The 22904-nt window shown below is 41.7% G+C and overlaps 2 protein-coding genes across 12 annotated transcripts in view; both read left to right on the forward strand.

The window, feature by feature from the left end:
• LOC117481124 (FERM, ARHGEF and pleckstrin domain-containing protein 1) overlaps positions 1–20176 on the forward strand; it is a 58333-nt gene extending 38157 nt beyond the window's left edge. For both annotated transcript variants that reach the window (XM_034128671.1, XM_034128670.1), the window contains exons 5-27: positions 135–213; positions 1144–1241; positions 1800–1914; positions 3423–3570; positions 4065–4160; positions 4249–4412; positions 4538–4606; positions 4695–4770; positions 5138–5351; positions 9763–9950; positions 10481–10570; positions 12073–12206; positions 13098–13179; positions 13264–13501; positions 13600–13730; positions 13837–13905; positions 14263–14352; positions 14661–14743; positions 15145–15254; positions 15486–15649; positions 17737–17844; positions 18713–18864; positions 18971–20176. In XM_034128671.1, coding sequence (XP_033984562.1) covers positions 135–213; positions 1144–1241; positions 1800–1914; positions 3423–3570; positions 4065–4160; positions 4249–4412; positions 4538–4606; positions 4695–4770; positions 5138–5351; positions 9763–9950; positions 10481–10570; positions 12073–12206; positions 13098–13179; positions 13264–13501; positions 13600–13730; positions 13837–13905; positions 14263–14352; positions 14661–14743; positions 15145–15254; positions 15486–15649; positions 17737–17844; positions 18713–18864; positions 18971–19052 — 2780 coding nt within the window. In that variant the 3' untranslated portion in view covers positions 19053–20176. The remainder of the gene's footprint in view (positions 1–134; positions 214–1143; positions 1242–1799; positions 1915–3422; positions 3571–4064; positions 4161–4248; positions 4413–4537; positions 4607–4694; positions 4771–5137; positions 5352–9762; positions 9951–10480; positions 10571–12072; positions 12207–13097; positions 13180–13263; positions 13502–13599; positions 13731–13836; positions 13906–14262; positions 14353–14660; positions 14744–15144; positions 15255–15485; positions 15650–17736; positions 17845–18712; positions 18865–18970) is intronic.
• An 875-nt stretch (positions 20177–21051) lies between these two features.
• Positions 21052–22904, forward strand: part of zmp:0000001200 (dedicator of cytokinesis protein 9) — a 73715-nt gene continuing 71862 nt past the window's right edge. For 4 of the 10 annotated variants that reach the window (XM_034128498.1, XM_034128500.1, XM_034128501.1 and 1 more), the window contains exon 1: positions 21052–21461. In XM_034128498.1, coding sequence (XP_033984389.1) covers positions 21345–21461 — 117 coding nt within the window. In that variant the 5' untranslated portion in view covers positions 21052–21344. The remainder of the gene's footprint in view (positions 21462–22904) is intronic. The other 6 variants (XM_034128505.1, XM_034128506.1, XM_034128510.1 and 3 more) reach the window with 3 other exon arrangements.

A 22904-nucleotide genomic window follows, 5' to 3' on the forward strand; every position in this document is an offset into this window, starting at 1 on the left:
TGTTTTTGGTTTCGAGTAGTTTTAAAAAGGTTTTGATTTAACTTTATGGATATTTTTTGAATGATGACTGCATTAGTTGTATCCAGCCACTGAATGTATTTTGTATTACCATTAATCTTATCTATCCCACACAGGGCCGAAGCACACGACCCTGAGGTTTGCTGTGAAGTTCTTTCCTCCGGACCATGCCCAGCTTCTGGAGGAGCTAACTAGGTGAGCTCCTTTTCCACACAACTAAACTCCTTTTATCTCTGCCTCATGTATGTCTTCCAGTTGAAATACACATTTGTATTTATTAACATTTTGTCACTGTTAATGACTTCTGCTGTGACTGAAAGTGATTGTTGGAGCATAAATGAAAAATGTGCTCCAGTTTCCCAGAAGATTTATTCCCCCCTCAGCTTTGCACTTGTGTCATGGCTGCCATGTTCTGATTTAGCCCTCTGGAGATTAGCGTGGAGCTAATGATTTTCTGGTTCCTCTTTCCTTGTCGTGGAGCCAGCATGTTTTAACATGTGTATATAATAGGCGTACTGACACTCCTGTGGATGTACTATTAATGCCTCACCTTTTATTGAAAAGCTTACTTTAGATATATACTTAGTTTTTCTTGCCAAAGGGAGGCTTCCATCATCATGAGGTCAGGGAGCAGAACTATGCATTTACCATAAACATTTCATCAGGTCCATTTATGAAATTAGTTTACTCTACTCTGACTTATAGGTATGCACTACTCCATTCAATTGTATTTTAAATGATCACTTAATAATCATTGTTCAAAGTTATTACTATACCCTTTATTAGGACGAAATTGGTTCCTGCTCTGGCTTACATCCAAGAGAAGCTGCACCGTAACACCAGGCAGTCAGTCAATTCGATTAATGACCTCACTTAACTTATTATTATTACTGAATCAAATTGCGCACCTTTGCCAACTTCCTTTAGACGTCTTGTGTGAAATTAACAGAGCCAGGAGGGTACATTTTATTTAATCAGATATTTCGTTACAGCAACTCCCTAGGATCTCCTGTTTAAATTCAGCAATACATGGTGTTTCCAATTAAGTTTCATTTGATCGTGCGCCGATGCTGGAGACCATCACCATTTCTTTCTATTGAAACGGCTGTTTGTGTTTGTGTCCAGATACCTGTTTGCCCTCCAGATCAAGCAGGATATTTCCTGTGGACGTCTGACCAGCAACGACACCAGCTCCGCTCTGATGGTCTCCCATATCATCCAGTGTGAGTTCCCCATGGCTGTTTCTTAATTTAGACCAAAGAGTCGACTAATCAGATAACAGTCTTTGATGACACATTATGCTTCTTTCTTTTTCCACACAGAGCTTATCATCAAACATTGTCATATAGCACATTGCGCACCATTACAAATTGATTATCTGTGTGTTGCTATGGATACCTTTGAGTCGGAGGCTTGAAAATAATCTTGCAAGACTGCTTCAGAACAAACTCGCACATAAATACCGAGCATTTTCCTAACCTGATATCTCTGTTTCCAAAAAGGGATCAAAGACAACATACATGTTGACGTGGATCAGTTTGTGCCTATATATGTAGATGTATAGCCAAAAGAGTGTATTTTTACCACAATTATGTTTTACAAGGAAATGTATTTTGGTGTTTATCCCAGTAGAGTTCCGAGACTTGGAGAATCTGTGCCATTTAGGCTATTCTGAAGGCATTTCATGTTATTTTTCTCTTAAATTAATCACCTAGCTTTATTTAGTAACATATATTGCTTCATTAAAATATGTGTTTCCTTTCTGCTCTCTTAATTTTCAGCTGAGATTGGGGACTTTGAGGAGAGCCAGTGCCGGTCCCACCTCCTCAACAACAATTACATCCAAGATCAAATGCCCCTGATCGACAAGATAATGGAGTTTCATTCCAAAAATATGTGAGTTTCTTTGATCCACTCTTACTTTCTTAAGCTCTGCTCAAAATGTCACTTGAACCAGGGCTGAACGACCATCATTTCTCTTCACCCATGAACAGGATCAATTGTTGCAGAGCCTGTGCATGTCCCACGGGCAAGTTTTATTATGGCGACACGCTCAGGAAGTCAAACGCGGAATGAATGAGTTATTTTTCTCAAGAGTGCTATTTGTAGTTCTTTATACTACATCAACTTAGAAAAGCTTGTCATCGTGAGTTATTTTACAGTTTCTGGCCAGAAGTGGATATGAGTTTCTCTAACACTCTATCAATTCAAGGTTGCATTGCTTCTGGAAAAATAACTCAAATTTTCCTCCTAGCAAGCGAATGACTCACACAGCTGTTGTGAGCTGGGTTAGTAGGTTAAAAAACAAAGAGTCTAATGCAGGAGTTTGTGTCAAGTTAAGTATCAGCCTTAAGTTTAAGAGTGGTATGCTGCTGGGAGTATGTTACTGGAAACTTTCCAGATTTCCTCCTACAGTACCATCCTGCCTCAAATGTCCTCATCAGGGCACATATTTGAATCCAAGCTTTGCCAAACCTTGTCTCACCTCTACGTTACATGGGGGCATGCCAGAGGTGAACACACAGTGGGTGGCTGCTACATGAAAGGAGCTCCATTAGATTTGACTGTTCTCTCTGACTTGCCCTTTTTCCAACCAGGGCTCTTCTTAGTTGATAAGTGTAACTGCAGTTCTTCTCACTGGGTGCCAGGCTGAGTTAAATCTCTCATTAAGTAACACACAGGAAACAGGAAGGCTTATCCACCGATAAGTGGATGGTTGATTTAGAAATCAACCTTTCATCATTACTCCAAAATCTCTGATAAACATTAGAAACCTCGATTCCACCCAGACTTGCTATTTTCACCTCAATTAGTGAGAAACACAGCAGGAAGATAAGCCAGGATTTAATGTATTTGTCCCAAAAAATGTGAGGAAAGGATAATGAATGCTACAGTTTGTACTCCGTAAGACGTATTAAAAGCTCTTGTAATGTTGCTGTGTCTCTAGTGACCCACTGACTTTTGTACAATACCAATATATAGATTTACGGATAATGTCACTTTTATTCAGTATATCTTTCTTAATGTCAACAATTCTCATAAAACAACTAAAGCCAATAATGAGCTCGTCTAACATTCAATACTTCCTGACTTCCCTGCCCTTTCTGTGGCTCTCAACCACCAATTATTCTTACATGTAAATCTTTAAAAGCCCAGTAAAAATATATGGTTTATGACACAGCTGCAGTGCATTTGTTGAGGACTATTTTCAGCTGCATATAAATAAATGTGGTGCTCAAGGGGGTATTAACAGCAGCAGGATGATGTATTTAGAATAAGTTTAAATAAACTACCGTGCCCTTGTTCATTTGAATGGAGAAACATCACACCCAATGTAGCAGTCAGGCTGAATTGTGTTTTCAGACAACATTTGAACTGGTTTCTGTTGTGTTTTGTGTTTCCAGAGGTCAAACACCAGCAGTATCAGACTACCAGTTACTGGAAGTGGCGCGCAGGTTGGAGATGTACGGGATTCGTCTACATCCTGCCAAGGACCGAGAGGGCACGAGGCTAAGCCTGTCGGTGGCGCACACCGGTGTCCTGGTCCTTCAGGTCAGTCACACGTTTGTAGATCAACTCGTGGGGTGTTTAATGAAGGTTAGCGTGATAAGTTGTCTCTATGGTACAGATGTTAAAAAAAACCTGGGGATAGAGCTGTAATGATTTGTCAAATAATCAATGAATCGATCGATGACGACTATTTTGATAATCAATCTTTTAAGTTCTTATTCCAAAATTGCCTAATTTTTTTCTAGCCTTTCAAATATGGAAAATGTCCTGCTTATATCTGTTTTGCATAATATCAAACTGACTATATTTGGGATCTGGATTGATAGAACAAGACATTAAATACATCATCATGAAATCTGAGAAACTGGGATTTAAAAAATGTTAACCATCAAAAATGCAATATAACTGCTTGTTGCAGCTTTACATAAGTTATTTGTGCTTACCTATAAAGATAAGGTTGGTTGTGAAAGTGTATTGGTACATGTATTTATCATTTTTAAATGTTGAGTCATAAAAGTTATTTTTCATCCCTGCAGGGACACACCAAGATTAACGCCTTCAACTGGTCTAAAGTGCGTAAACTGAGCTTCAAGAGGAAGCGTTTCCTCATCAAGCTGAGGCCGGATCTAAATGTAAGTGATGTCTCTGAATCTCATTGTGGAAAATATAAAAACCCATCAGTGTTTGGTGATTTAAGTTATCTGTGTATGCCTTCCCCAGAGTTCATATCAGGACACTCTGGAGTTTATGATGGGCAGCAGGGACTGCTGTAAAGTCTTGTGGAAGATCTGTGTCGAATACCACGCCTTCTTCCGCCTCTTTGAAGAACCAAAGCCCAAACCCAAGCCTGTGCTTTTCACCCGGGGCTCTTCCTTCAGATTCAGGTGAGATTGTATTCCAAAGCTGCTCTTTGACTATCAGAGCTGCAGACACACAGCAGTGTCTCCCCATCACTTAACAGTCTACTACAGAGAGCTCATTATCTTCCCTCCTGTACCTGTCTCTGCAGCGGCCGCACTCAGAAGCAGGTGATTGATTATGTGAGGGAGTCTGAGTTTAAGAAAATCCCGTTTGAAAGGTAAAGGCTGCAGACATTTTTGAGACATTTGGTGTAGGCGATGATGATGTGAGTGTTTAACACTGACCTCCAACATCCTGTCTGCCAGAAAACACAGTCGGGTCCAACAAAACATCCGCCTGTCGCCCCTGCCTTCGCCACGCCACCATGAAGGGCCAACAGAAGTGAGTGTCTCCGTTTTCAGTGCATCTGTACCACACATTTATCAGCATGTCACCTTATGAATCTCAGTATGGTCGTTATATTTGCCCTACATTTACACAACAAAGGCCTCAATGGTACCCTGTCAACCTTTTTTTTTACTAACAATCAATATTAAACTTGCATCCTGTATGTAGTATTTTGTCATCTGAAAAGAACTTGAAGCACAGCAATCTAACTTGCTCATTGAAACCGCACCACATGGCCCCACAGGTGGTCAACCACAAAACACCAGCTTTAAGTTACTATAAATAATCAAATCAAACATAGTCATGAATAAAATAAAACCTTTAAATGATTTAATTTTGTTCCTGTTTCTCCCTCTGTCAGAGTGGTGCTCCCAGGGACAGAGTAGACTCTCCTTCTCGGCGTCACTGGAAGGAGTCGGCGTTGGTGAGTGCAGAAGACCCCTCCGCTCTGAGGACCACGAGGGCCAGCCCGTCGCTCCAGAGAAACGGCCACGAGGACCGAGCAGGGTCCGTGTCCAGGACCGAGGAAAGAAGAGGCTCGTCACGACAGACCCACCAAGATCATCCGAATACAGGTCCAGCAACTCGGGGTGCTAAAAGCCCCCTCCCCTTCTTTGACTGCGCTGATGTAGATAGTGAATATAACCAGACTATAAGGTTGAATCACAGCCATAGGGAGCAGCCCATGGTCCTGCATGGGCCCGGCTCTGGGAGCATGAACGGGCCTCTGCAGGCCTTTTCTGGTGGGTTGCAGTATGGGGAGGCCCCTTCCTCTTCTAAGCAATCCCTCAACATGCATGCAACTTCCACACACCAAAAGTTTGACCAAAGTCCTCTCCATATGGCTGATCTTAGTGGCCATAATACCGAGAGGCACAGCAGCAGCCCTCTCACATCCCCCAGTTTGGGTTTAAGGAGTCCCGCCATGGACAATCATCACTCCCTCGATTACTCTGAGCAGAATGGCTACAGCGCCACTCCACCTCACTTCGAAGAGGGTATATATTCCTCCGCTTCAGGCCACTGTCCTCGCTTACAAAAAAAGCGCCACAAAGTACGCCAGCAGTCTGAGACAGACCCGGGAACGTCCTCCCTGGGGAATGAATTAATTCCCTCTCTTTCTCGGGCCGAACGTATGGCTGCTCTTGAGCGACGCATGGTGGCCAATGGCCTCACGGTAGCTAGCCGGTCCAGAGCCAGTCCGGGGAGAAAACCCCTAAGGCATGCTGGGACACAGGTGGGAGCGGTCCAAATGAACGACTGCTCCTCCACCAGCGGGTCAGAGTCCAGTGGGTCTGAGGTGGAGACCAGCAGGGGGCGGTGCAGCAGCCCCCTGATGGTCGGTAACCCAGTGGGGGCTAACTCCACGTCCCCTCTGCCCAGGAACAAGTATTCCTTTGGCAGCCTCCAGCTGGATGACGAGGCAGATGAGGACGAATACCAAGCGCTCAGTGATGAGGATGGCGGACAGTTTTTTAACTGTTAGTGCACAGAGAGATCTCTACAGGAGGGTTTAGTTTGGATCTATAGAGTAAGGAAATCTGGGTTCAATGGGGGACAGATGTTCACAGTAGTCTTTTAACGCACAGATACTAGAAGCACTTTTCGAGCAAAGCATCAGTCTGATATCTGTCAGCCTCACAGTTCTTTGATCGTATCAGCACGTTGCTTCAGGGATAACATGTGCCATGTTAGAACACCAAATAGCTACTAATCAAAAAGTACAGAGATTTAGTGACTCTGCTCATGTCCGGTTTAAACTTGAGTGATCAGAAGACTATTCATTATTACTGTTGCACTTTACTCGCATACTTTGCACTCGCTTGGATGTTAAAAAGGAGGCAACCGCAGTGTGAGTCATTTCATTTCTATGTCTCCAATGCCTTACAACTTTCCTTAGGGAAATACATATCATTGCTTTATTGTCCGTAGATCCGTCCGTTAGAGATAGTAAAATCTTGTACAGTTTTGTGCATTACACACTTTGTACTCATTACATGTCTACTGTGGAGTCCTAAAAGCCTGTGGATGTATAATTGTGGCGCTAATTGTTGACTTTGTAGAGAATAATCCTGCTGTCTTGTTTGATTTATTGACACTCTTGATGCTGCATCTGGCTTGTGATTGTTGTGAGAGTAGAATTATTTGCTGTTCGAGTGGATACTAATTTATACAGTATGCTGCAAACACCAATTTGTACTCCTCATTTGTATCCAATGCCATTGACAAACAGAAACATCATGTTTTATTCACTGAGGAGGCAGGAATCTGTAAGGAATTCACGTAAATATAAGCTTACAATAGTGTTGTGAATATTGTCTCATAAGGTTATTGGTGGCTTGGTCAGGCTGAGGTGTTGCTGAGTTAACAGCTTACGGCTCTTACTCACTATTGACATCCCCCCTGCTTTTGACTCACACTTGAATATCTCTGGGTGTAATTTGATATCAAGCCGAGCCCTCCAATAGCTTTGGTGTCCACTAACAATTCACTCGTTTCCAAAGAGTGCAAAGTTCTCAATCTTCATTACAAAACGGCACAGCACTTTCATTTTTTTCATCACTTTTCCAGATTTAATTTGCACTTCTGCCCTATTTGTGTTTCTGACAAAGTGTTTCCACATTTCTGTTCTGTCTTTGTCCAATGTAAGCACTTGTCTGTCAGCATGAAACTGTCATTTCATTTCTGTTAAGTTTCTTTTTTTTCTTTCTCCCATCTGCATGTCAACTTGTTTTGTCACTCACTTCTGTCTGTGTTGTGGAAAGAGGTGAGATTACCAGTATCTGGGTTGCCTGCTCTGCAATGATCCAGCTCACGGATAATTCTTCCAGAGCAGATATAACGTCAGGTTGAGCATGACAGGAGCTTGTAAATATGCACGGAAATAGAGGAAGGCTTATCGTGCTCTGTATGTGTGTACACATGTGTGAAAGGCAGTTTAAGGGTAACAGCATTAAGTCTCTCGGCTCATCCATCACTGTCTTTGTGCTCCCAAGCCATTTTTAGCATTGACGTCAAGCAGCATAGTATCTTATGGTTTTATTTCTATTGGTCAATATCTATTCTCTATTTTCCTTTTTAAATACAGATACCATTTAAGTGGCTATTTCCCAATTGACCACATTACTATTTTCTGTCTGCCTTGAGAGTAAGTCAAAAATATGACATCCAATATGACAAAGCAGCATTTCATTAAGCAGCACCTGCAAACAACTTGGACTATGCATGCTTCTACTGATAATAGTACTATAGGCAAACGTTTCAAAGCTGCATGAAATAGATCAGTACAGCTTTACGAAAGCTAAGAAAATATCTCCATTTGTGTGAGTAACTGGATCACTGCAGTGTTAGGAAACCCTCTCTGGTAAACAAACCTCTATCATATGGAATTACGCTCTGCCACACAAAGACCCAGTAACTTGGAGCACTTTGAAAATACCAGTGTGTGAACTTGGTCCTGACCATCAAATGTGTTGGTTTGGTTCAAGGTCCCGGGTCTGTGGGTTTATTTTTCAACCACTGGTGTCCTTCAGGGTGTTTTTCCAATGCATGCTGCGCTAAATCAGGACTGAGGCGTGGTGCACATCGTGTTGTTCCATGTCTGCTCTCTGCATGTACTGTATGTTCTTAAAGGTAACACTGTCAGTCCCTTCACTCTTACTTCCTAATTTAGTAAAAAGAGACTGGAGAATGTGAGGTTAAAGCAGATTTCATGACTAGGAAATCATGCACAATGAATAGAGACTGAATTTAAAAAGTGCTTTGACGGCTCACTGTTTCACTATTACAAGTAGATGGATGTAAAACCGATTTGTATTCATGGACTGAATAATGCATATTTCCCCCCATTACCAACTGACTTTTCAGCACCGCAATAACAATCGTAAAAGTCTCAAAATGCTGTTTATTTAAAAATGCATCAAGATCTCTTTTATTTGTAATGCGAGGTAAGGTGAAGGAGACTGCGGGAATTCACACTTCTTTTACTAAACCTTCCCTTCTGTCTCTCACACACTAACTGTCTCTCTTATGCTGCTTTTTCTCAATATTAATAATCATTTAACCGTGTATATATATATGTTCTTTTAGAGTCAATAAAGATGACCTTTATGAAGTTAGTTGTTTTCTGGTGCTCGTATTTGAAGCTTATCCTCCCTGTCGTTTTTTTAGTGTCGGTTGGTCCCATTTCTAGCAATTGTGTAGATGTGCATTAGTAGTTTCCCTCCTTAGAGTTTATAGTAAATCCTTCCCAGAGTTGTGCTGGTGCTTTTAGCTGGTTTGTGTGCGAGTAATCACTGTTTGTGTTTGTGCCGACACACCAGAGGACAGCAGAGAGAGGTGAGCAAGTTGCATCTGGAACATAGTAAGTCATCTCAGTGAAGTTGTCCAATAAGATGGCACTAAGTAAGCTATTCCTGCTTACGTGTCTCGGCTCACGTATTGATTGGCGTTGAACGGAGACTGCCAGAGCTGTCTGGACTGTAGAGTGAGTCATGGCGGATATTTCACTTTCTGAAGGCAGTTTTTCGTGTGTGGCATAAGAAGACTGATCCAGGGTCACTGTGTGTGTAAATACTGTGTACTAGCCTGCTAAGTCTACCAACGGGTGACGTTTGCCTTGTTAGAGTATGAGTTCAATGATGGAAAGCTTCATTATTATCAACATTTTACCAATGTCTTTTCAATTTACTTTACTTTTCGAGCTGCAACCAACTATTTTCATTATCCATCTGCTGATTCTTTTCATCACAGTTTCAGTCTTCACAATGTCCAAAAATAATGAAAAATGTCCAAGGTGATGTCTTGGATTTTTGGTCTGATCTGTAATTTACTGTGGCCTTGACTTCATACGAATTCTCACAGTGTCCCAAACTCCACTCATCTGAGACTTTAAGTGAATGCAAATGATAAGCATGTATCTGATCTCCTGTTGTGTTTCCATCTCTATCAGAATAACTAACTTTTTCTTTATTTGCCCTCGTGCAGGAGTGGTGTGTAACAGCCCCCACCTGTCTGTGTCCTCTGGTCACTCCCATGGCATGGTCAACGGTCAGAAGTCTCTGGATCTGGGCAGTCACAGTCCCGACGGCAGACTACCTTCCCCCCTCACCAGCCCGCTGCTCAACGACGCCGGCAGCATCCGCACTGACGATGAAGACGAGGTGCGGAGGAAGGTTTGTGATAAAATGGTTCAGCTCCTAAAAGCACCCCATTTCGTTATTATGTCACTTAGCCACTTTAACTCAAAATAGCATAGACCTAGATTACCTGTCCTAAATAACTCCACAGGGAGTAAAGCAGAGTATCTTCTCCAAGTCTACTTACAGAAATAGGTTAGGCAATACACCTAACTTGAATTGCTTAGTTCCTGGGTGTCCAAACTACGGCCCGGGAGCCAAATGCAGCCCGCGGGCCCATTCTGAAACGGCCGCGGGCATGAGCTGCAAACTAAATAAATGAAACCCTATGGAAAGCTGTGATGAAGGCTGTTGTGTTTCTTACAGCATTTTCAAGTATCAAGATTCATTTACCTACATTTGATTGATTTTGCTAACTTATAACTTAGCATACGAGGCAATATACCTCTAGTGAGTGGCCCAGACCTTCATATATTTTTCTGTATATGGCCCTCGGTGAACAATGTTTGGACACCCCTGGCTTAGTTGCTCACAATCTCCTCTCTCTTCTGTTTTTTTCTTTGCAGAGGTTCCCAACAGATCGAGCCTACTTCATCGCCAAGGAGCTGCTGACCACAGAAAGGACGTATGTGAAGGACCTGGAGGTGGTGACTGTGGTAAGAAAACAAAAAGTCTGCTCACCAGCGTGCTGCTCCACTGTTAGTTTTCTCCTGCGCTGTCCTCTGGGGAGAAAACATTGATTATTCCGCTCAGCTGCTCCATTGCATAAGGCCCGCCAAAACACAGAGTCAGGCAGTGACATAGGGATATTTTGGCAGATCCAATTTAATTTTTTATTCAGTCCCCACACCCGCGCTCTGAAATGCATTTATCGGTCTAACTCAAGGCTGTGAATACTAATCTGTGTTTGAGTTTAAGGGAGAAAGATGGATTTAGCCGCATGTTTCCTCTGCATGTGACTCGTCATTTCAGTCTGTTCGTTTAGATTTCACCGGCTGGGTACAAGCATATGGACACCATTTAATTTGATTGTATCTCACAGGAAATGCAGCAGAAAACAGGATATTAAACGTGCGCTGCTGCTCATTTAACAGCGAGCAAGGAGTTCTCACAAGGCCGTAGTGAAGCGCTGCTGTTGTCTGATTCGGCCCACACATGTTGAGAAAATGCAGCACCCCTTTTATCTGGCTTTCCTAAAAGTGGCAGCTTCTTTAGAGAATCCTTTCACACATCTCATAAACATTTGGGTTGGCTTGTGTCCTGGTTATTTTAACAGCTGTGTGTGTGTGTGCAGTCTCTCTTCTCATTCACCGGTTGGTGCTGCTGTTGGGATGAAGTCATCCCAACAACATCTGGCACTTCTTCTCCAACCCTTTTAGGAACACTCAGATTTCCTGAAACCAACTTCTAGTTCCCATCACGTCAGCTAAATAAAGCTATTTTCATGCCCGCTGTGGCCAAACACACAACATGCAACATTTGAGTTAGATCTGACTTCATTGAATAATGGTGTTAGGAGTGATTGGATATGGATTCTCACATCAGTCAGACAATTAAATGATTTAATTGACATCATGAGACTGAAGTGCAACAGCAGAAACACAGATAAAGGTATTTAGGTTATATCCTGGAAATATCTGCTTTAACACATTGTCCTAGTAGTGTCCTACTTTGGAGACATATTATCTTTACAAGCTTGTGATCAGAAAGTTAGAACTTAGAGTTACCTGATGTCATCAAAAGATACCCATGCACTGCAATTCAACACTTCATTTGTCACCTTTTACAAATTAGGAATAACTTTGGCTTTGTTACATGGTCTGTTATGAACTGATCACACGCCACTCAATATTGTTACTTCACATGTATAATATTGTGTGATGACAAATGTGATGTGTCAACTGAGAGTTTACTTTTTATAGAAGTAGGAGAATTGTTATCTTTGAAATGAAAAATATTTGAATATACAATCTAGTAGGAGATATCATTTTAATAATTATTACCTAACTTTTTTGTGGAAAACACATCAGATATCATATTTTTATTCACAGCAGAGTATTTGTATTTACCTTAAAACATGTCTGGATGAACCCTAATGTATCTAGCTTTAGGCCATGTTTCCCTACTTGTACTCTGATGCATGTTTCTGTAATCTTAGTCTTTCCAGAGCGCTGTAGGACAAGATGAAGCGACTCCGGAGTCTCTGAAGAACACCGTCCTCTCCACCTTCGAGCCGCTGCACAAGTTCCACACAGGTTTTCTCAGGGAGGTGGAGCAGAGGCTGGCGCTGTGGTGAGACTCATTTCACTCCCTGTGGGTTGAAAACACATCCAGAGATGGGGTGGTTTGGTTCTAGCCCAATTTATCATCATTTTATTAATGAGATTTATTGGCATTTAGTCTAAGAGAGCGACCCAGACCCTTTCAATGACCCGAGGAGCTATCATCTCCATGGCAACAGTCTTACTGCACCACGGCCGGCCTTTTCCTGCCTGTGGGTTTCTGCTGTCTGATCCCCTTTAATGATGTTGTGCTTTATTTAACACACACTAAAACACACGCACACACATGCATACAGCCATGCAGGCAGTGATGCATGAAGCCTCTTAGTGTGTCAGAATGTACGGTCATTAACTGCAGACATAAATTATTTTTATTTCAAAGCCTCGCTAGTCATCCTGAGAACTCTAAATTAAAGCAGAGAGTGATAGTAGAGGTGAACTGCTGATAAGAACCACATTTAAATGTGTATGCAAATGATCTAGCGCTGCATGCGTCTCCTTTTTAGCTTTGCATACTCAAATATTATACTCAGGATGTTCCTGTGCTGATTAGAAAGCTTCCTATAATAGATTAGGATGGAGGTGTTCTCTAGACTGGATATGTTTCCTTAAAGTAACTGAAAGGCTGGATCAAACTAAAAATATTCTGAATGAATCCAGTAATGGCAGCCCTTTACTCCTTCACTCTGCTCGAGGGAGACACCTGCTGGTGGATCATTTTATCAAAGTTAAAGAGCCTGTGTGAACTCCATTGGAATTTCACTTGCCTAAAGTGAAGCTTGTCTAAATAATCAATAAGCTTAAAGTGCTTTTGTGCTGCTTAGTTAATTAATTCAGTGTCTACAAATGGCTGCATAATGTCTAAGAGATAAAACAAGTTGCTGATGTTTATCTGTTTTAGGGAAGGACGCTCCAATGCTCACATAAAGGGAGACTACCAGCGCATTGGAGATGTCATGTATAAGAACCTTCAAGGCTTAAAGGTGAGGCCTAACTCCTGCATATCTGCAATTACAGTTATGAATGGTATTGTATTTATATGTGTCATGTTTTGATGTTGTCCATAGCCACTGACTGCAAACCTGCATAAGCAGTCTGAAGTGTTGTTGGAGCTGGAGAAGGCAACCAGGGGGTCCCACAGGTTGGAGGGTCTCTGCAGGGACTTTGAGCTGCAGAAGGTGTGCTACGTCCCCCTCAATGTCTTCATCCTGAGGCCTCTGCACCGCCTCAGTCACTACAAGCAGATCCTGGAGCGCCTGTGCAAACACTACCCGGCAACTCATGTGGATTTCAGGGACTGCAGAGGTACGACGCTCAGGCTGGTGAACATAGAGGCATATGTAGCTTGTTCTGGAGCTGTAGCATGTATCTCCAATACTCTCTTACCCCTGATGTGTCTGTAGCTGCTCTGGCGGATGTGTCCGAGGTGGTGGAGCAGCTCCAGGGAAGCCTGAACAAGATGGAGAACTTCCAGAAACTTCTGGAGCTGAAGAAGGATTTGATTGGCGTCAACGATCTTGTTGTTCCTAGTCGGGTGAGTTCAAAGCTTAAAGAGAAGGCAGGGGCAAATATTTGTTTGATTCTCTGAAGATGAAGTAAGTCTGATAAATGATGCATGCTTTTTGTTTTTACTTTCCCAGGAGTTCATCAGGTTAGGCTGCCTCAACAAACTGTCTGGAAAAGGCCTACAGCAACGGATGTTTTTCCTGGTAACATCCACTCTCTTTTTAGTTCATGTTATATTGTTTATTGAATTATTTAGTGGAATGATCTCAGTGGAAAAGTAATTAGGCTTTGTTCCTTTTCAGCTATACAACACTCAGGTGGTGTTAGCAGATGTACTACAACATTTAATTATGGGAAATGTACCGCATGTTACTTTGACAGTTGTTTTCCAGTATTTATGTGTGGTTGAGAACAAGTTGTTTGTACTTCTCTGGGATTATTAATTAGATCATATACATTCAGTTTAATAATTCATACAAAGACAGGCTTAATGGCACTTGGTTTGAAAGGTTGTTAATGTACATTTTTCACTTTCTCTCTCCCCGCCTCTCTCGTTTTAGTTCAACGACGTCATTTTGTACACGAGTCGAGGGATGACTGCGACGAATCAGTTCAAAGTGCACGGGCAGATGCCGCTCAATGGCATGACAGTAAGTGCTGTTTCTCTCAATTGAACACAAAGTGCTTCAAACAGCTGTCACCAGTTTGTCATTACTGCAAATAAGCCGCCTCAAACAGCTGAGCTCTTTCCAATGTCTTCCCACAACCCTGCACACACACACACACACACACACACACAGACGCAATCACACACACACTTTCAGGATAACTACACTTGTCCTTCTGTCTCTCTTCCCTTTCATCATCCCTCCCTCCGTTGCTCCCTTTCAGTCTATTTTGGTCCTTGCTGTCCCAGATTCCACCGCTCTCTAATGTTTTTTCTGTGTTCTTCTTCCAGATCAGAGAGAGTGAGGATGAGTGGGGCGTACCGCACGCCTTCACACTGGTTGGACAGCAGCAGTCTGTGGTGGTAGCAGCAAGGTAAGAGCGGCGTACGACACCTTGTACCTGGAACCTAAATTTAACCCAAAGTGGCTGTGTAGCAATGTAGAAATGTTGAGGCTTGTCGCATAAATTATTGCAGGAAATGATTTGTTATGCACATTGCTCTCAAGTGCTTTCATTTCCACTTGTTTCACTTAGATGGAAAAAAACATTCCTTCTCTTTGCTGCTTTTAAACTACATTTTGCTAATCCAGTCTTCCATGGATGACCAGATGGTGTCTAAGTGTCTTTTGAGCAAAAGTTGGCAGGACACCTGGACTCACTTTGATCAAACTTGTGACATTCTTGTTCCCTGGACTATTTCTCACTTCAAGGCCATCCTGCTGTGAGTAATGATGGGACACTTTATCCATTTGTGTTTTTCTTTTTTACTCTAGTTCACTGATGGAGAGGGAGAAGTGGATGGAGGACATACAGATGGCGATAGATACGTCGAAAACCAGCAATGGGACATCGGAACTACTGATCTGCAATCTGATAGACAACAGTAAGTTACTACATACACATACACTCACATATAAAATGTACACTTCTAAAATGAACAGTGGATATACACTAGCAATTCGATAATACATTTTACAGTACCAACAACTGTAATTCCAGATACATGCGACCATGTTTGATTTGTGAATGATCTGACCTTGTGTCTGCTCTAGCCTCCTTCTCCCCTCATCACCCAGCTTATTGTCTAGCAGTAACAACCTCCTGACTTTCCCAGAATGCCTTGAGGACTCCTCGTTGGAGGCGGAGTCTGAGGACGACATTACAGCGTTGCACACGGCGCTGGAGAAGCCCGGCCCTCACCGTGGTAACACCATGGTGCACGTGTGCTGGCACAGGAACACCAGTGTGTCCATGGTGGACTTTAGCGTAGCTGTGGAGGTACCGGACCAACCTCAGCGCCTCAGACCGCTCCCCTCCTGCTTCTGTTTCCTCTCTCTGTGTCTGAGTGTGCTGTGTCCTAATTCACTTTATTCTCTCTCAGTGGGAACAGTATCCTCCTGCGCTGTACTCCATAAACTAAATATGAATTACTTCGAAACATTTTCTTGCGAATTGTGGGCAAACGAACTGAAATGAGTTCAAGGCTCATCAATTTCAATGTTTATTTTTCTAAATACGTATTCACATTTTTATAATAAGAAATTGGTGACAAATTTCACATTTCTATAATTATATTTGGTGCATTGCTAAGTTTATTTATGAAACCAGTGGTTGGATAAGAATCATAACAACAGTTTGGCACATATTAATTTGTTTCCTCATACTCTTGTTACAAAATATGGAACCACTACTAACGGACAAAAACTCCATACGATACATTCTAAACTCATCTTATCCCGAAATCTGAAAATGATTGGACTTATACAATTTGAATCAATTTAGTTTTTGCAATCTTTATACCAGATAATATGATGAAAGCTCCTGATTTGCTCTATTTGCAGCCTCAGTGAGAACACTGTTCCCCCTTCCTTCTTCTGGCTAACAGCAGCCTGCGTGACGTCCTAATCTAAACTCAGACTGTGGCTCTCCTGTGTGGTTCTGTCTTTTCTCTCCTCCCTTGGCACCTGAAGTCTCTGATCGTCTATAAAAAGAGAGAGAGCAGTACGTAGATTTGCTAAACGTCCTAATCTCACACAGAATGGATCCTGTTTTGCCCTGATCTACTTCTGCTCTTCCTCTGTAACCACGTCCTCTTCACAGCTTTGCCTGGACACACTGTGGTCGGCCTCCGTGTTTACCCTGCCACTGCATGCCTGTGTTTCACCGACTCAGTCTCTGTGTTTCTGTCCTTCCCTCCCTGTCTGTTTTTTCTCTCTCTCTTCTCCCCATGCGTCTGTGCATTCCTCCGTGGTAGAGGACCCTAGTCCAGTCAGTGTGAATAAGGCCCCCATGGTGGGGTCCCCCAGTGGCCAGGGACCAGTTCCTCTGTCTGTTATCTGCTGGTACCGAGTTCAGAGCCTCTCCTTTAGTGAATCCTGCAGGAGTCTAGAGGTAAAGTAGCCAGGCAGATAGGAGAGGCCCTGTGTATGTGTTCACCTGAACTTTACCATAGGAAGACACATATAGATCAGTGACACGTTCATTAGTTTAATACAAACTATTGTGGTTTACAATAGTATTCCTATGATCATTAAATATAATGTCATAGAAGGGCCAATAATTGTTTGATATTGTTCTCAGGTCAGCCCTTGCTTTAAAATGACTTTAGCTTGGAAACTATTAAAAGTGAAACACATTAAACATGCTAGTAACAGTAGATGTATAGCTTATGTAGAAGTACAAACAAGGAAAATGGAGGCTGGCCATATTTTATATTTATTTAATCGTCAGCAAATGCATAAAATGACCAAAACCAACAAGATATTAGCTGATCTTTCCATACTTTCTGATGTTCCTGGAGTGTTTGCAGCACTCAAGCCTTCTAGTTCCTACTGGAGACATTCATTCTTTAAAATCAGGTCACAAATATATTGTCCACAAGTAATTTCCTTTAACAGCTAGGCACTAGTTCTTACCAAAGGTTTCTTTAGACAGGTGTTAATACTGTATTTGCAGCATGACTATTTTCAGCAGCGGATTAACTCACATTCGATCCTCTAGTCTAGTGAGTATTGACAGCAGCAGGAGTGTGAATGCGGGATTAACTCAAAATAAACAACAGTGCATATGTTCACTCTCACGCATGGAAATGTGTGTCTTTAATCATTTTTAGACAATAACTGAGGTTTATGGCACAAAGGAATAATCTATATCAGTCTTCAGAGGATCGGTCATCTTTTGGTTTTGGCTTTTTATTGTTAGCAATACAAAAATTATTGAAAGAATAACCAGACATATTCTTTAATTTATTGAATCCTTCTTTCACATTTTTAGTCAAAATCAAAGTATTTAACGCTAGAAATGATTTTATGATATGTATTTGTTTTCCATAGCTCTAGATGTAAAGCTGTGTGTTGTCTTTGCAGAATCAGCTGTCTGGAAACTTACTGAGGAAGTTCAAGAACAGCAACGGCTGGCAGAAGCTCTGGGTGGTCTTCACCAACTTCAGCCTGTTTTTCTACAAGTCCCACCAGGTGATGATCATTTCACTCTCAGCTCTGTCCAGCGAACGCATCACAGCCCCCCCTCCCCCCCCCCACATTCACCTCCCCCTCCCCGCTCTGCTGTGTTTACTCTCCTCTCATCACATCTCTGTGTAGAATGTCTCATCTCTGTGCCATGACACAGGGTTACAGAATCTCGTTTACAAATCTTACTTTTTCCACCAAAACAATTATTGGCTGGTAAATTTTCCACAAGCAAGTTTGATTTTCAATCAAAAATATCATGAAATCAATACAAAACCAATTTTCATACTTGGAAAGAGTAACAAATGTTCAGAACAACTGCTCATCAAGAACCAACAAATCCACTGTTTTATTTAGATTAAAGGTTCCAACATATTTGAAATATAGGAAAGTCAATGTCGCTTATAACATAAAAGGCTTATAACAAAAAATGTAATTTCTAAAGATAAAACCAGTTTATTTTAAAGGCTTTACCCCTTACAATATCGCATTGAATAGCTGAGGCTCCATCATGTTACAGATGTGTTTTGAGTTGATGGTTGAAAGAGACATTTCCCTAATTTTAATAACTGTCAAACCTTCCAACCTTTTTTTTCCAAAAAGAAAACAGTTGGGGAAACTTCCAAAATGTAAATAGAGATTAGTGTAGGGCCTGTCTTATATTTTTATTATGAACATGTAGAGTCGCAGGGGCAGAGTACTTCATTGATACTTCATGTATACTTCCTCCAATGTTGCATGATTTTCTGATTAACCGTTTTATTGGGAGCAATGGATCTGTTTATTGTTAATTTTTTATAACAAATCGTTTGTGCAATTAATAACAGACCCATATAAACGTGCATCTTAATTCCATTTTCGTTTTGTTCCTCAGGATGATTATCCACTGGCCAGCCTTCCTCTGCTGGGTTACTCAGTCACCGTCCCCAAAGACTCTGAAAACATCCACAAGGACTACGTCTTCAAACTGCATTTCAAGTCCCACGTCTACTATTTCCGATCGGAGAGCGAATACACTTTTGAGAGGTATGCTATTGTATAATCATTCAGATGCACATTTACTAAACATATTTCCAGTTATGTTGAGTCCTGGTATTTAGAGGATGGATGAAAACCCCTTCTCCTCCCGCAGGTGGATGGAGGTGATCCGCAGTGCCACGGTCCCCACCGGGGGCTCTCGTGTCCCGAACAGCAAAGAGTCCCATCCTCTCTGAGATGGCTCACCTTGTTTCAAAAACAACAGATCCTTCGGGTGTCTTCTGCTCCCCCCCGCCCCCCCGGACTCTTTGCTTTTATTTTCTACACATATCTGGGACATTTGTATATGTGTCCATGCACATTTGGTGCTTTTTAATGCTTTAATGGTGACATGTCCGCTGGTTTAGACTGCATCAGAGACTGCATTTTTTGGCATTTTTACTCTCAACTCTGAAACCTCTTTTGAAGGATGTCATTTTATACTGTTTTCTAATGGTCTGAACCACTTCCTATCTTTCTGGTTTTACATTTTATCATTGTTGTTTTACAGCAGGATATGTTGATATTTAGATAGTCAGCATTCCCTCTTGGATGGTTAAACTATCACTGCATTGTCATAATGTTTTTTCCACTTTTTCCTCTTATTGAAAACTGCTGCTTTGAAAATATCCTGCAACTTCAGTGCCAAACCGGTTTCTATCAATGTCCTGGACTTTTTAATGCTATTTTATAACATTGGGGAGTGTCTCCTTATACTGTATTCTATGACATTTTAAACAGGCAACCCTTTAACGGTGAATGCTCTGTTCACACCTGGCCCAGCACAATGTGTTTGTGTTAAAAAAAATAATGAAAATATTATTTTGTTGTATTATTAAATTACCCTAGAATTGCTCACGATGTGGCCATGGGTAGCTGCCATCCCAGGTTAATGCCATTTCAAGTAAAGTAAATATTCTATTCGCTGATATTTGTTGTATGAATAAGTCTCAGGCTGTTTAGATTTTCTTTTTTATCAACTAAAGTTTGACTTCAGCTGTATGAGAAAATGTGAGACTTGTTCGGAATCGTTGTATGATGAAGGTGAGTGTAAGTGAAAGCTTTAAAGATTATGTGTGAAACTAAATAGAAACTTTCAGTTCCAAGCGTTGCCGCCCTCAGTGAACTAGGCTGCCTCCTGTATACAGAAACCAGATCTTTGTATGGGTCGAAATGAATGGAAATATGCATTTAACAGGGTTTTGCAGTGACGAAAATGAAATGGAAAACCTCAGTTCTTCTTAGAATTGCAGCATGTTTTTCGCAGACAACCGAGAGCTCTTTGGAAATGAAAGCAATAAAAGAAACGTATTCAAACTTGGATTTGTGTTATGTGTGTTTTTTTGATGAAGCTCCAGAGGCTGGGATGATGTTTTCAACAGGGAATTAAGTGTATGTTAAGTAAATCTAAAGCAGGGCAGCCCTTCAGTGTTTTTACACATGTGACCTACAGAGGGCATCGTTGATCAAGTATTTCGGTTCAGTCAAACCATAACCACAGCCTAGTTTAGTAAACACAGTAAAACCAATAGAAAGTATTATTTTTGCTCTGCACACTGAGACCAATACTTAATGTGTATTCTGCATCTAGTTCTTCATGAAATAAGGGTCAACGCATGTTAAAGCAACAATTTAGCAATGTTGAAATATGGAAATTAAACAAAGTAAAACTATTGAGTACTGTGATTTAGACTCCACATCTTCATAATGAACCTGCTGCCTCTAAATAAGAAATATGACAAGATTTAGCACCTCTTTTCTTAAATGGTGCTTCTCAACACCAAAATAGTTAATTGAAGTTGTTAAAATATGTTTTACCTATGATATCAGAAAATAATCCTAAAGCATGACCTTACAAGCAGAGAAAATAGTCAATCTTATCTTATCTTGTTTTAGAATCTAATGTTAGTGAACCAGCTACTTCATATGACCCAATTTGATCTGGCCTTTTATCTGGTTATTCTGTGAAAGTGTAATCTAGTCTAACCTAATTCACATGCCACAAGGTACAGAGGTTGTAACACCAGAAACTTGAATTCTGGTGTAATTGTGGTGGTATTATGATAATATTGGTTCAGTCATTCAGAGTGCTGCCAGTCCAAAGTCCGGGCCCAGCAGCTCACACAGCCGGCAGTGGGCAGGCCTTTAAACCGGTGAGGGGCGGAGTGCGCTGAGGAGACAGATTATACACCTCCTGTCTGGCGCTGCACCGCCAATGAGACACTTCTCAAGAGGATACTTTGTTATGACAACATTAAATCCGATGGAAAAAGGCAGCGCGCCGGAATAATGCAGCACGCGTTGTATTTTAAAAGTGAAAAGAGATCGAGAGGTGGGAGTGAATCAGCAGAAACACCACAACATGACCCAGCTTCAAACTCGTGCTCACTAGCGGGGATCGGGGAGGCGGATACACCGGGGATGATTCTGCTCTAAACCTTGTTTAACTTGTGGATTGGACGGTCATAGATGCAAAGTGGTGCGCAACGATGGGTACTCCAGCGCATCCGGAGACCAGGAGGTTTACGCGGGGTTTGGGTAAGCCTGGCACCGCGGCTGAACTCAGGCAAAGTGTCTCTGAGGTGGTGAGGACCTCCGTGCTGATTGTAAGTACACACCTTATCTCCCCTTACCCTGCCCCCCCCCCTCTTCTTCTTGTCCACCTTAATCTCGGTTAGTGGTATAGTGTCAGTTTACACCTTTGTGGCCCTGGGGAACAACCTGCTTTTACTCACATTTTGAGCACATGTGGGTTTTGCTGGGTGAAAAGTGCAGGTCATGTTGTAGCGTGTGTGACCTTTACACATGTGTACACCCAGAAATGTGTAGTTACCTCAAGAGAGTGGTGAGGAGTGGATGGATAAGGGCGTGTGCCTGTCAGAAATATATACACAAAGGGGAACTTTTACAAAACTAAATGATGGACCGTTGTATAAACACATCATAAAAAGTATGTTCAACTATAAAGCAGTTTAAGCAGTGTATTAATGGTAATGTGAGCAATGATAGGCTACAGAGTTCTTTAAATCCTTTGCATCCTCATACAGCTGACCTCAGATCAGCTGGGTGGGAGCACATGTTGGATTTCTGTGTGGAAAAAAGGTCATATTATTGATTGTGTGCCCCTGACCTACAAATATGTGAGAGAGAGACTGAATAGAAGTGAACAAATGATAAGATATTGTAACATTTTTGATGCATTGTTGTTGCACAATACAACTATCTGTCATGATTGCATTTCTAGCATATTACCTCACTTCGTAAAAAGCCACAATGTGGTTGAAAACGTTCAGGCTTGCTTATTCTATTTATTCGAAGTGTTTCTTTTCCTGGAAAGTCTACCGAATCAGTGCCTGGTCGAGGTGTTTTGTACTTGGTGTCAATGAGGGCATCAATTTCAACGAGATGACATAATACCTCCTCACCAGAGAAAGCATGTGGCTTCAGTTTCATGCTTCAGACACATCTAAAGGGTCCAGTGACAGTGACATGAAACTGAATTGGACTGTGCACTTTGGAACATCTGGGGGACGAGGACCTACCTCCTCAGTATCAGTTTTCCTCAGCGCTCAGGAGGAAAAAGGAGTCGGCCCTTTTGTTGCCTCTGAGTGTGTTTGGTGCTCCGGCTGATTGTTCCAGCTTTCCTGGAAGAAGTTGCTAGGTAACAGAAATGGACACCGTCCAGGCTCTCTGTCAGGGAAATGGAATCCTGAGTCAGGATCCCAGACATCCAACCAACCACACCTTTGTATTATTTATTAATTCTCACTGGGGTCCTCTGCCAGAGAAGCCCGAGGGAGGAGAGCAGAAATGAATACAAGAATGCATGTTGGGTAATCAACATGTGTAAGGAGGACTGAGCTAATGTGACGAAACGGCATTGAACTTTTGTTTTTGTATTATTATAAGCAGGCATCCAGATATCTTATGGGAAAAGGTTTAGACACTTTTGAAAGGCGTACAGTTTTAAAGAAGTATATAGGAAACATTTGTAAAATGAGTAAAAATGTGTCAAGCTTTGGTTCATTGCAAAAGTAAACTGAACATTG

This window comes from Trematomus bernacchii, unplaced genomic scaffold (assembly GCF_902827165.1).
Source record: "Trematomus bernacchii unplaced genomic scaffold, fTreBer1.1, whole genome shotgun sequence".
In the NCBI taxonomy this organism is placed as follows: domain Eukaryota; kingdom Metazoa; phylum Chordata; class Actinopteri; order Perciformes; family Nototheniidae; genus Trematomus; species Trematomus bernacchii.